Raw genomic sequence first — 12,896 nt, 5'->3', positions numbered from 1 at the left:
GTTTGACCTGCTTCGTGAGAGAGTGTACTCTCTGTTTTTTTACTTAATAGGTTTACTCGTAATAATTAATTATAAGTAAAGTACTTGCTGTGATAAAATACAGGACACAATGGAGAGGACAATGAAGAATGCGAAAAAAGCTAATCCGGCGGAAGGAGCGAATCCTCTGTCCAGTTTAATGTTTTTGTAAGTAGACGTCAAAATTGTGCACGTGCAAGTGACAGTTCTCTTTGTTTACGTTTTATTACTGGTTTCGGTTACGACCATGCGATTATGTCCATTTGACATTGACATATATATTTATCAGCTGATCAGGAATACCTGACAGTGAATGAATTTTGCTGCAAACAAAGCGAAACATTAAATGTTAAGGTTTCGCATGTGGAAGGAAAACGTTGACCTGGGAATCACCATGGGGGTATTGACTTTCTATTCTAGTATAAAATTGATGTCGATCACGATTGATTTCCCTAATGGCAGTCATATTAATTTGAATATGAAATATCCCAAAATATTTTACACATTTACATTTCTAGAAATTATGTATGTAAATATGTATATGTATATTATATTTAACACTGAACTTACCTTACTTAACATGTTAGTTATTATGCTTTACTAATTTCGCACATTTTGTTGTGTTTTTGAAATAAAATTACTCATTTTAAATAATCTATTTTTAATCGTATTTCAAGGTGCTATAAAATTTTAACACTGATAATAACATCATTAAGATTATTAAAAATGTGCGTTAATGAAGGGGAAGATAACTATTAATGTTTTCGTTTCGTATTATTTAATTAATTAAAATGTACACTCTGTGTGGATATTTTCAGAATAATAAAAACAGGTTTTATAATATTTAATTTCGTTATGGATAAATTTTATTTACCTTGTGTTGGTAATTATTTGTTAAAAGAGGTTAACTGTCTATTAAACTTATATTATATATATTTAATTATTGTATGTTTTAATATTAAAATATTGTATTTTTATGTATTAAATGTGTTAGATATAAAAGATGAATGAATTAAGTTGAATTAAGGGATATTATTATTTGTACACACTTTATATGATGTATTAATGGAATTACAAAAAGTCATAAAACTATTCATCTATAACATATATTTCATTTAAATTTGATATTAACTTTTTTCTAAAAGTATTTTTATAATAACCTGAAATATATTCTACAAAATACAATTTTCATTGATAAGAACAGGAAGAGTATTTGACATATACATCAGTATCAAATTAATAAAACATAAATCACATGATAATTTTCAAGGAGAAATAGTTATGTAAACAGGTCCATTAATTTTATTGTTTCTCTGTACTATTGTCTTTGTTACTTCGCTAAATTTATTTAAAATGTTGCTTTGTATTATATCTTGGAAAATTTTGTGTATTGTTGTTGAATATGTTCACTACGTTTGAATAGGAAAACGACGACTAAATATTGTAGAAACAAATAATTGCTTAACTTTTTTATGGACAATATTATGTCGGCTTAATCTGTTTAACTTATCAGAATGTGTCTGAGATAAAAATAATCAATAATGCATTATTTCATCTAAACATCTGATAGCTAAATTTATTCAAAATTATTATCTAATTTGTGTATTGTTATTAAAAATAACCACTCACCTCTACTCTGCCATTTGTTAGCGTACTTTCAAATAAGAAAATGATGACTTAAATATATTTATATTGCAGAAATAACAATCATCGATCATTTTATCTAAATATTTGATAAACGTAAAACGAATTACCAGATTATTACAATACTGTTTAATAATATTAAACCTCCGTTGGATCTGGATCAAATTTCATCTGACAACGCCTTTTGAAGAATACATCACATTCAACAAAAGGTTTTTAACAGGAAATATCATTCTTATATTAATTATAATATTATTTTCTATTATTATAATATTATATTATTATTATACAATGCAGAAACCTAAATATAATTTTATTTCTTTTTTGAAAAAATACTTTTCTACATTTATATGCTTTTTTTCAGGTATTTATTTCCCGATTAAGAAAATTCGATCACATAATTGTATTCCTTTTTTATTGAAAAATTAATTATTAATGTATTATTTCCAGATATATGTTTCCTATATTTAGGAAGTCTTACAAAGCACAACTCACAGAAGACGATCTATTTAGACCTTTAAAATCTCACAAATCTAGTATATTAGGAGATAAATTAGAGCGATACTGGAAGGAAGAATACCGAAAAAATAAAAAATATCCATTGCACCGAGCACTTTTTCGATTGTTCGGATGGCAGTTTGCCTTTGTGGGCTTAGTCAAATTTTTAGACGAGATGTTATTAATGTAAATTAACTTCGGTGCATGTCATTAATTTTTACTAATAAACTTCTGTTACAGTGGTGCCATTCCATATTTTATTCAAAAATTAGTATCGTTCTTTGAGCAAGATCACAAAAGTATTTCTAAAGAAAACGCCTACTTCTACGCATCTATGTATATTTTAACAACAATAATCAGTACCTATATGGCACACCCTTGTATGATGGGCATTCAACATTTATCTATGAAGATGCGCATTGCCTGCAGTTCCTTAGTGTACAGAAAAAGTTTGAAACTTAGTAAAACCGCACTAGGACGCACCACTGTCGGTCATGTTGTCAATTTATTAAGTAATGATGTTAGTAAATTCGACCAAGGATTTGTATTAGCACATTTTATTTGGATCGGACCAATTGAAGCTGGCATTGGTACTTACCTTTTGTGGCGAGAGATTAAACTGGCTGCACTTTTTGGAACTATGTTTTTGCTATCTTTTGTACCAATACAAGGTAAGACGCTAATTTGTATTATGACTATGCGAATAAAGTGACTAATCAATATTATAGCTTGGCTGGCTAAGCGTTCATCTGTATTGAGGCTCAAGACAGCAATAAGGACGGATGAAAGGGTTCGTCTTATGAATGAAATCATATCTGGAATACAAGTTATAAAAATGTACTGCTGGGAAAAATCGTTTGCTAAATTAATATCTTTTGCTAGAAGGTAATATATTTTGTATTATGGAATCCAAAATATTAACAAATATTTTGTACTAGGTTCGAAATGAAAGCCATTAGATCACATTCGTACTTATTGGGTGCCATGTATTCCTTCGAGATCTTCGTGTCACGAACAGCCATTTGTATTTGCGTAATTGGTTACGTTTTACTTGGGGGGCAAATAACAGCAGAAAAGGTTTTCTCGATTACTGCAATTTATAATCTCTTAAAGCCTGTTGTGACCATTATATTTTCTATTAGTATATCTAGCATTGCTGAGGTACACGTGTCAATTAACAGAGTCAATGAAATACTGTGCTTTGAAGAATGCGATGAAAAGAGTGTTGATAAAAACAATGATATTATAAAATCTGAGAAAAATGGCTCCATAAAAAATGGTAGTTTGGTAGCGTATAACAAAGAGAAAGATTATTTAATCCCGGAAGTAATATTGGACAAAGTAAATGCCAAGTGGCTTGAAGAGTCGTCTGAAGATACTTTAGTCAATATGAATTTAAACATATCTTCCAGTCAATTGTTAGCTGTGATAGGTCCTGTTGGTAGCGGCAAAAGTAGCCTGCTAAACGTGATACTTAAAGAGTTACCAATTAAATCGGGGCGTTTGAATATACAGGGTAGTCTATCTTTCTCTTCCCAAGAACCGTGGTTGTTTTCTGGAAGTGTTAGAGACAATATATTATTCGGAAAACCATACGATGAAGAGCGATATGAAAATGTTGTAGAAGTATGTGCTTTAAAACCAGACTTTGCCATGCTACCTTTTGGCGATAAAACTTTAGTGGGTAAGTACAATTAAAAACTTAATTAAATGAGCTGGAATAATTTTTTACATATTTTAGGTGAAAAAGGAAAAGCATTGAGTGGGGGTCAAAAAGCTCGTATAAATCTGGCAAGGTGCGTTTATAAAAATGCAGATATATATCTTCTAGACGATCCATTATCCGCCGTGGATGCCCACGTGGGCAAGCACTTATATGAAAGATGTATCAAAAATTTTTTACATGATAAAATTTGCATATTAGTAACTCATCAATTGCAATATTTGAAGAGCGCTGACAAAATTATAATTATGAACGATGGTCAAATTCAGGGACAGGGAAAATATGATGAACTGCTCACCAGTGGCATTAATTTCGGAAAACTATTAGAAAACTTTGCCTCAGAAGAGGTTGAAGAGAAAAAAGAAAAGCAAGTTAAGTCCAGACAAAATTCTGAGATGGAAGAAGCTTCGGATGAGGATGATGACCCAGTAGTTGCAAAAGAGCAAATGGGTTTGGGTAAAATCAACTCTCAAACCTATTGGAGATATTTGAGAGCGGGTGGAGGGATGACTAGTATTTTATTGTTGACGTTTATGTTTATAGTTTGTCAATTAATCGCCAATGGTGGAGAATATTTCATGACTTATTGGTGCGAAGTTACTATTTAAAATTGAAATGATCAAAAATTAAATTTGGTAATTTTAGGGTTAATTTAGAACAGAAGAATCTCGAGAGAAACGCTACAAATTCAACATCTACAAATGAAATTATGTATATTTATGGTTCCATAACTATTGCTACGATTATTATTGCATTAGTAAAGTCTATCTACTATATGCTGTTCTTCGCAAAAGCTTCAATGAATCTACATGATTACATTTTTGACAATATCATAAAGGCTACTATGAGATTCTATAATGAAAATCCATCTGGAAGAATTCTTAACCGTTTCTCTAAAGATCTAGGAACTATTGATGAATATTTACCTTCAGTGCTAATTGATGTGTTAGAAGTATGAGAAGGTTAATAATAACAGTTATAATAGTAATAATGTACATACAAATTTTATAGATCGCTCTGCAACTCCTGGGAGTAATAGTTATTGCCGCTATAGTAGAACCACTACTAATTATACCTTCTGCAATACTTCTACTTATCATTTTTGGAATTAGAAATATTTACATTAAAACTAGTAGAGGGGTCAAACGTTTGGAAGCAATCAGTAAGTAAACAATGACTGTATTATTGATAAACATTACATTCACAATGACGTTACAGAAAAAAGCCCGATGTTAAGTCATGTCACTGCTTCAATGAATGGTTTAACAACTATTCGTGCATTCAACGCGGAAACAATGTTGATTCAAGAATTTGACGACTTCCAAGATGCCCACAGTTCAGCTTGGTACCTATTTTTGGCTTCAGGAAGATGTTTTGGATTCTGGTTAGATATGCTTTGCATAACTTTCTCTGCTGTCGGCATATACTCTTTGATTGCCGTTAATGATGGTAAGTACTTTGTACAATTAATGTTTCCGATTATAATATTTATGTGTATATATAGAAATCAAAGCTGGAGATATTGGTTTAATTATAACCCAATTTATGGGTTTAATATCGTCATTACAATGGGGAATGAGACAATGGAGTGAACTCGAAAACCAAATGACTTCGGTTGAACGAATTCTCGAGTACACAAAATTAGAAAAAGAACCTGAAAGAAAACCAAATGAAAACCTTCCTATAGATTGGCCCTCCCAAGGTGCCATAGAGTTTAATGATGTAAAACTAAAATACAATGACAATGAACCTTTGGTACTAAAAGGATTGAAGTTTAATGTACATCCTAAGGAAAAAATAGGAATTGTGGGCAGAACAGGCGCAGGCAAATCTTCAACAATATCAGCTTTGTTTCAGTTATATCCTGTCGATGGCAGTATTGTAATAGATAACATAAATGCCACAGAATTGCCATTGGAACAAGTTAGATCCAAAATTTCTATCATACCTCAAGAGCCTGTGTTATTCTCGGGCACAATGAGAAAGAATCTTGATCCGTTTGAGGAATACAGTGATGAAGTCCTTTGGAACGCCTTAGAACAAGTGGAACTAAAGGAAACGATAGCAGAACTTCCTGCTGGACTAAACTCTCCGGTAACCGAAGGAGGGACTAATTTCAGTGTTGGGGAACGACAACTGGTTTGTCTAGCCCGTGCTCTGATTAGGAACAATAAAATTCTAGTTTTGGATGAAGCCACAGCAAACGTAGATCCACACACAGACGCTTTAATTCAAAATACTATAAGGGAAAAGTTCGCCGATTGTTCCGTACTTACGATAGCCCACAGGTTGAACACCGTCATGGACTCGGACAAGATATTGGTTATGGATGCCGGAAAAGTAAGAGAGTTCGATCATCCTTATCTCTTGCTACAGGATACTAAAGGATTTTTGTTTAATATGGTGGAAGCGACAGGCACTAGCACTTCTAAAAACCTCAAGAGGATAGCAGAAGAAGTAAGTTATCTCACAATTATGTAAAATCCTCTTATCAATTTATTTTTCAGAACTATTTAAAACTGAAACAAGATTAGCCGAATTTAGTTACCTCAACTTTAAGACTGTGATTGTAAGGTTTTATACTTATTTTTTATACAAATCAGTATTTACAAATGGCAACTCCTCGATTAGTAAATACTATCAATACTTAAATTGATAACTTAATTGTGTCAATTGTTTCTTGCCATAATACACTTATTTATTTTTCTATGTATTATGTACATTTAGAAAATTCAATTATTTAATAAATTATTAGAGATGTTTGTGTCTTTTTATGTGTAAAAATAATGTGAGTAAATCAATTAGTTTAAATTTAATTTGGCTTCTTAAAAGTATCCATTAGGAATTACGGCCTTAAAACAAAATTATTTTTAAACAGTTTTGGACCGTGTGCGAATATAAAAATATGGGAAAAAACTATAAAATAACTATTAAACATTTTATTTCAATTTTCAATTCAGTTTTAATTAAACTTGTATAAAAATAAATTGTACAAATAATTAATAATAAATTGAGACATACATATGCCAAATGGTATTTATAAATTTTCCAACATTTATCAACTTTATTAGTGCTCGAAAAACGAACCTATAATATGTACATACAATTTAAAGCTGTTACTCATACCAATTTTTCACCAATCTATTGTAAATAACTTGAGTGTAGACAAACTTCTTCGACATTTTTGGCTTTAATCACAATTGTCCTTAATTTGCCATTTTTTATGCTTTTTCGATAATCAAGTTTAAACATTTTTGATATAAAAACATTTTACAGAACAAATATAATAAATTCGCCGAATATAATTCGATTAATAATCTAAAAAAATACACCAATGTTAAACAGAGTTGCAAATTCACTAGAAAATTAGTGAAAAATAGTACTAAATAGAACAGAATTCCACAATTTATTGGCTAAGTAAAAATTAGTCAATAAATTGGTAACAGCCATTAAAAATCATTTAATATAGTATTTGCTTAGTGTCTAAAATATATGAAATTTGAGCTGTTATTATTACATTATTTCAAGAATATTTTTACGTTTACACAAAAATATATTTTGCTTAGTACATTCTTTGAAGAAAAAATGTTTGGACGTACGTACGCAGTTTTTCTTTGTTTTAAAAAAAATTATCATGTACAATATAAATATATATTTTATACAAAAAAATTCGTCGAATATTTTGATTGCAGGTAATTTGCAAATTAGGTGCGGTACTAAAAGAGAAATTTGTATGACATTTTTGAATAAATATATCTTTTATAGTCAAAGTTAAATTAAATTTTCTATATACAAATTTTAGTTTGTGTCATAAGCAAATTATACTTGCTCCTGACTGAAACTTTGTCGATTAAATTGTAAAAAGATCGCTTTTTTAGTATCGCAATATCCTTTGATATTTGCTGTGGTAGACCTCAATTGGTGGATGTATAATGGAAAATAATATGAAAAAAGAAAAATTATATTTATCTTTGCACGTTTCATACATCCATCAAGTGAAAACCGCTTTATTTTCATCAAAGTCATCAAAAATTATAATTTTAAGCTTCAGTCTCTGATTCTGCGTCGGCTTGTTGCTCTTCAGGTGTTCGAAGGTCAATTGCGAACTTTTTCGAGGGAAGATTTTCCTTCTTTACTCTCATACCATAGTCTTGGAAAGCTGCAGCCAAAGCAAACGTGATTTGCCTTGCCTCTGCTCTGGAGCTGCACAAAAAACTGTGACACATAAATGGCGATTCCATCTGGGGATTTATCGCCTCCGTTTCACTGGTCACCACTATGATTGTAAACACTCTTGTGTAAATTAAATCCTGAACACCATACGAGATAACGTCTACGTTAATTTCTGTCGTAGGGTTTTTTAATTTTTTGTTGGTGATGTCCTTATATTTTATACCGTTGATGTTTATTTCAATCTCGTAAATGGGTAGTATTTTATTTTGTTCCTGTATCTGTTTGGCCTGCTTCACCAAGTAATCAACTGGTTTTCTAGTGTGTTTCATACCATATAGACCTACGGCGGGATGTGTTCCTGGAACAATAAGATTGAGATTAAATATCGGTTTAAATTATACAGTATACATCATTACACAAGTCAAACAATTTTCTTCAAAAAATAAAACAGTTTTATGTATTTATTGAAAATGGAAAATCGTCTTCTTAGTTTCGGAAAGGAAAAAAGGGATTATATATTTCCAGTGCATATTCTAAACAAGTATGGCTAATTAACTTATATTCATTTCATTTGTTTATTTGTTTTATAGAAACTTTTTAATTAAAAAAGTGCTTGAAATTCTCAGTAATTTTTAAGATATTGTTTTTGGAAAATTAATCATAGAGCTTAGCTAATCACAGTTCGATAGATAAGAGATTTCAACCTTAATCTTATAAGTATAAAAAAAATACAGAGTGATCAGAAAAATCTTACTGAAAAAATGGTGGAATTTTATAAATGAAACGAAAAACATTTTGTCTATGGTTAAAAAAATTGTTAGAATGTTATAAAATATAAATAGTAATTAAAAATAATATAACTTCTTGTTCTGTCTAGTTTAATAAATCTGTAAAGGAAGTAATTACTAATTTAAAATACTTTTAAATGTTTTCCCTACAGTCAGATAATTGGTTACTACTGTCTGGTGTCTAAATGACCCCAGAGTAAGAGTAAAATAAAATATATTTTAAATTAGAATTCATAATGCGAAGGTAAATGTAGTTCAAATACCGCAAATTTAATAATTTAATTTCGTATGGTCTCACTAAATCAATCGTTGAAGCTAAAAATTAGGGAATTATTATTTTTCCTGTATTCAAATATATACAATAGCAATAATGATATTTAAACGTCAAAAAAGAATCATTAAAACTCTTTGAAAATTGAAACTTTAATAATGTTTGTTAAAATAAACTAAATATTAACATTTCATTTGTAAACTAAGAAGACCCTTAATACTAATAGCCTACTAAAAAATAAGGTATAAACAAAAATGTAATTTTTACAATGAATAACTTAAATCAACTTATAAGTACAAGTAAATGTGTTCTACAAGTAATAAATTTATTCATTTTTAAAATTTTATTGAAACAAAACTCTAATTTTTATTTTTTCATTTAAGAGTAATGTTTATAGAAAAAATCATCAATATGTTTGAGAATTTTTTATTTAGTTCCCGCTTAGCCAAGATTGTTTATGTATTTTCAATTATTTCTATTTCTACAATTCTACAAGATTGAGTGCGGTAGTATTTTTTGTACAAAACTTGCCTACAAGAAATTAACAATCGATTATTATTATTTTTGGTATATTAATTTGTCACAAGTCTACAAATATTATACTATAAACTCAAGAACTGTTTTTCAAAAGTCTCACATTTATTGACTATTTTAAAATCCTATCTTGCCAATTTAAGATGAAGTTTTGCAGTTTTAACAAATAACTAATGGCGTACAGTTTAAAATAAAACAAAATATGAGGTTGAATTGATTTTTTTGAGATAACGGATTTAGGTAAATTAAATATGACTGTCATATTAATTTTGTATTTTATAAAAATAAAACAATTATATATAAATTCTATTTTTAAAAATTTTATCACATTTTAATAACAGAGATAAGCATATTAATATTTCTAAGTTATAAAGCAAATTCCTAATAAAAATGAATGTGGAGTTATTCTTGTAACTTTTTAACTGAAGTTTAATGAATACAACATGTAAGATACTAATACCATAAAAATTTTTCAGAATGAATAATTTTGTTTTTATTCTGACAAAGACTTAATATGCAACATTTTTTGTAAAATTATGGTTCTACCATTTTCAGCTATGCTAAATTTTTAGTGACTTATGTTTTTTTATGAAAGATTGTCCATTTTTTGCTTAAAACATCTGTGTAAAGAATAGTCCTTCGCCTGTTGAACTTATTTTACAATAAAAAGCGAATTGTAAATAAAAATGGCCCATACTGAGTGTATATTTTGTTCTTTTTTGTTGTTTATTATATTATTTTAACAATTGTAAAGTATTGTATTTTTTCAATATTGATTTAAGAAATGTAAAATGAAAGTAACTTATGAAGTAACTTATTTTAATGCGTAGTTGTGTAGCATAGAATACAAAAAATTTTAATAGTTTTCAGAGTGTTTAAATATTAAAATAATGTTAGATAGATTATAATCATTTTTTAGTCACATAGTTAATAAAATATTTTATTAAATGCCTTATTAACAATTAATTTTTGAAGCAACTGGCGTAGTGTAATAATTTATTTTGATCATCATATTAGAACTGTTTTAAATATTTACACGTAGTTTTAACAGACATTATTTATTGATAATGATGAAATGAGGTATAATAAAAAAATTATCTTGTTGGCGACCATGTTGAATCCATATTTTACAAAACACAAATAGATTTTCGCTATCAGTTCATTTTATCAATGTTGAGTACCTTTTTAATTTAAAAAGCTATTTAAAAAAACATTATTGTGCATTTACAGTAATAATATTTTATTACATTAATATTTAAGATATTCAGCTCACGAAAAACTAATTAAATCAAATGTGTGTAAATGACGTCATTATAGAGGGTCTCTCAAATTTGTTATCTATTGCGAGTATAGACCAGATAGAGAACTGACTTCTGTGTTTTGTTGAAAATAATGATTGTCACAAAATATATATTACATATTGTTTCTAAAATACCCACGAAATCTGATTTGGCAAATTTCGAAAAAGTGTAATAATTTTTACACACTCATTTTTTAAATAATTGAATTTCCCCTTAAAATGTCAGAAAAAATTAATATTTTCTAAAATATATAATTTGTAATATATTAAAATATCTTTAGATAAGATACCGTAATTCAATATTTATGATCTTAGTTTAGACAGTTTTTCTCAGATAGTAGTAGTTTGGTTTTTGATTACTGGTTTCAACATGAAGTGTATGTTGGGATGCAAAATACGAGGTCAGATACCAATTTTAGTCGCTAATTTATTTAGTATTTTTAATAAACGCTGTAACGACTAACTATTGTAAATATTTGTTATAACGAGACCTTCTTTTGAATAACTTGTCCGATATCTAGTTATGTTGAGGTAAATAATTGCTATATGTTATCACTTCGAAAAAATTAATCTTTCAGTAGATAACAAACTTATTTTATTTCGCAAACGGAATTACAATAAATGTGTTATTATACAAATACAAACGTTTAAAATCTAAAATTGTCTTACCTAAATATTTTACCCTGAAGGTTTTAGGCAAATCCTTTGCCGAAATTTGTACTTCCATTTTAGCAAAAATTTCTGAATGTCACTAAAAAATTCTAGCAACACTTGCCACCACACTAACAAATATAATTCAACAAATAAAACCGAATGCGTTTCCTTGACATCAGATTTATAATAGCATCCTGTACGACTGGCGCACGGTGTACAACTGTCAGCGGAGGGTGAGCGTATAGGGCCCCCGTACACCTGTTGAATTCATCCGATATCCCCCCTTACCGACGATCCGTTGTTTTATCAACGATATGTAAAATAACCGAGATAATAGACACGTACAATTGCACACCGCGACGAAATCATTACATTTTACGAATTTTGTGTCACAGTGTTTGCACCCATTTGTCTGGCGCATAGACGTGAGACCAGCATAGACGTACCAATAACGGTGTCAGCCTCTCTCGTCGACTCATTTATTGAACAGATATCGCGATATGTACACAATTGAAAATAAATCTGTCGTAAAGTTTATGGAGACAATTTTATTTCGACAGGAGATGTTTCGAATTTCATTAAACCAAAAATTGAGCCGACATTTGGGTGTCTAGACTTTTTAACGTCGATGCAATTTTTGTCCCACATGTCTCGAATACTGTAATAGACATGCTTCGCTGATTGCTAGTCTGTAAACACGTTGTGTACTGTAAATACGATTGTTTAATAAATAGCAATAAAGGCACAGCGCGTATACATTTGGACTATATTATTATCTGTAACACCAATAATAAAACATTTAATAGAAATATCGTAAACAATGCGATTATTTGAGCTTGATTTTGAATTTCTGATATGTCTCCGTTGTTTTCTTAAAGAATATTCTGTGGTTTTGGTATTCTCTTTATGCCTATTTATAAAAGGTAAATAAATTGACGTCGTCAGTTGGCAATTTTTATTAATCTAAACGTCTATAACTGTTTAACTAATCTATACAAATATTATTGGGTTTTATTAAAAATATACGCACCATATTTTTTAATAAAAATAATGTTATATTGAATTACTTTTGAGTCATGAAAAAATTGATTATATAGATTGTTTAGTAAAAACAATGAAATAATTTCTAATTTGCTGTGACTCATTTAAGGTGGAAATACCCTTGTAACTGTTTATTTATGACTTAATTTTAATGAATAATAGCTCAAAATAGACATAAACACATACATATAATAAAAATTATTTTCTTCATGATGATGATGGAGGTCTATTTCATAATTTTCAAAAGTCATA

General features: G+C 29.1%; 2 protein-coding genes across 2 annotated transcripts; one reads left to right on the top strand and one right to left on the bottom strand.

Annotated features, from left to right (window-relative positions):
- LOC109609194 (probable multidrug resistance-associated protein lethal(2)03659) lies at positions 1-6,643 on the top strand. The gene is made up of 11 exons (XM_020025824.2): positions 1-186; positions 2,113-2,346; positions 2,401-2,831; positions 2,889-3,045; positions 3,099-3,844; positions 3,902-4,472; positions 4,529-4,835; positions 4,895-5,045; positions 5,102-5,332; positions 5,388-6,340; positions 6,391-6,643. The coding sequence occupies exons 1-11, from the start codon at positions 110-112 to the stop codon at positions 6,415-6,417; spliced, it is 3,885 nt and encodes a 1,294-aa protein (XP_019881383.1). The 5' UTR covers positions 1-109; the 3' UTR covers positions 6,418-6,643.
- Positions 6,644-6,820: 177 nt separating this feature from the next.
- On the bottom strand, positions 6,821-11,994 carry LOC109609211 (uncharacterized). The gene is made up of 2 exons (XM_020025845.2): positions 11,619-11,994; positions 6,821-8,414 (listed from the first exon to the last, which is right to left on the bottom strand). Exons 1-2 carry the CDS (start codon positions 11,674-11,676, stop codon positions 7,924-7,926), a joined length of 549 nt encoding a protein of 182 aa, XP_019881404.1. The 5' UTR covers positions 11,677-11,994; the 3' UTR covers positions 6,821-7,923.
- Positions 11,995-12,896: the final 902 nt, after the last annotated feature.

Source organism: Aethina tumida, chromosome 1 (genome assembly GCF_024364675.1).
Source record: "Aethina tumida isolate Nest 87 chromosome 1, icAetTumi1.1, whole genome shotgun sequence".
In the NCBI taxonomy this organism is placed as follows: domain Eukaryota; kingdom Metazoa; phylum Arthropoda; class Insecta; order Coleoptera; family Nitidulidae; genus Aethina; species Aethina tumida.
The sequence above is the reverse complement of the archived record's forward strand: the minus strand, read 5'-3'. Positions and strand labels throughout refer to the sequence as shown.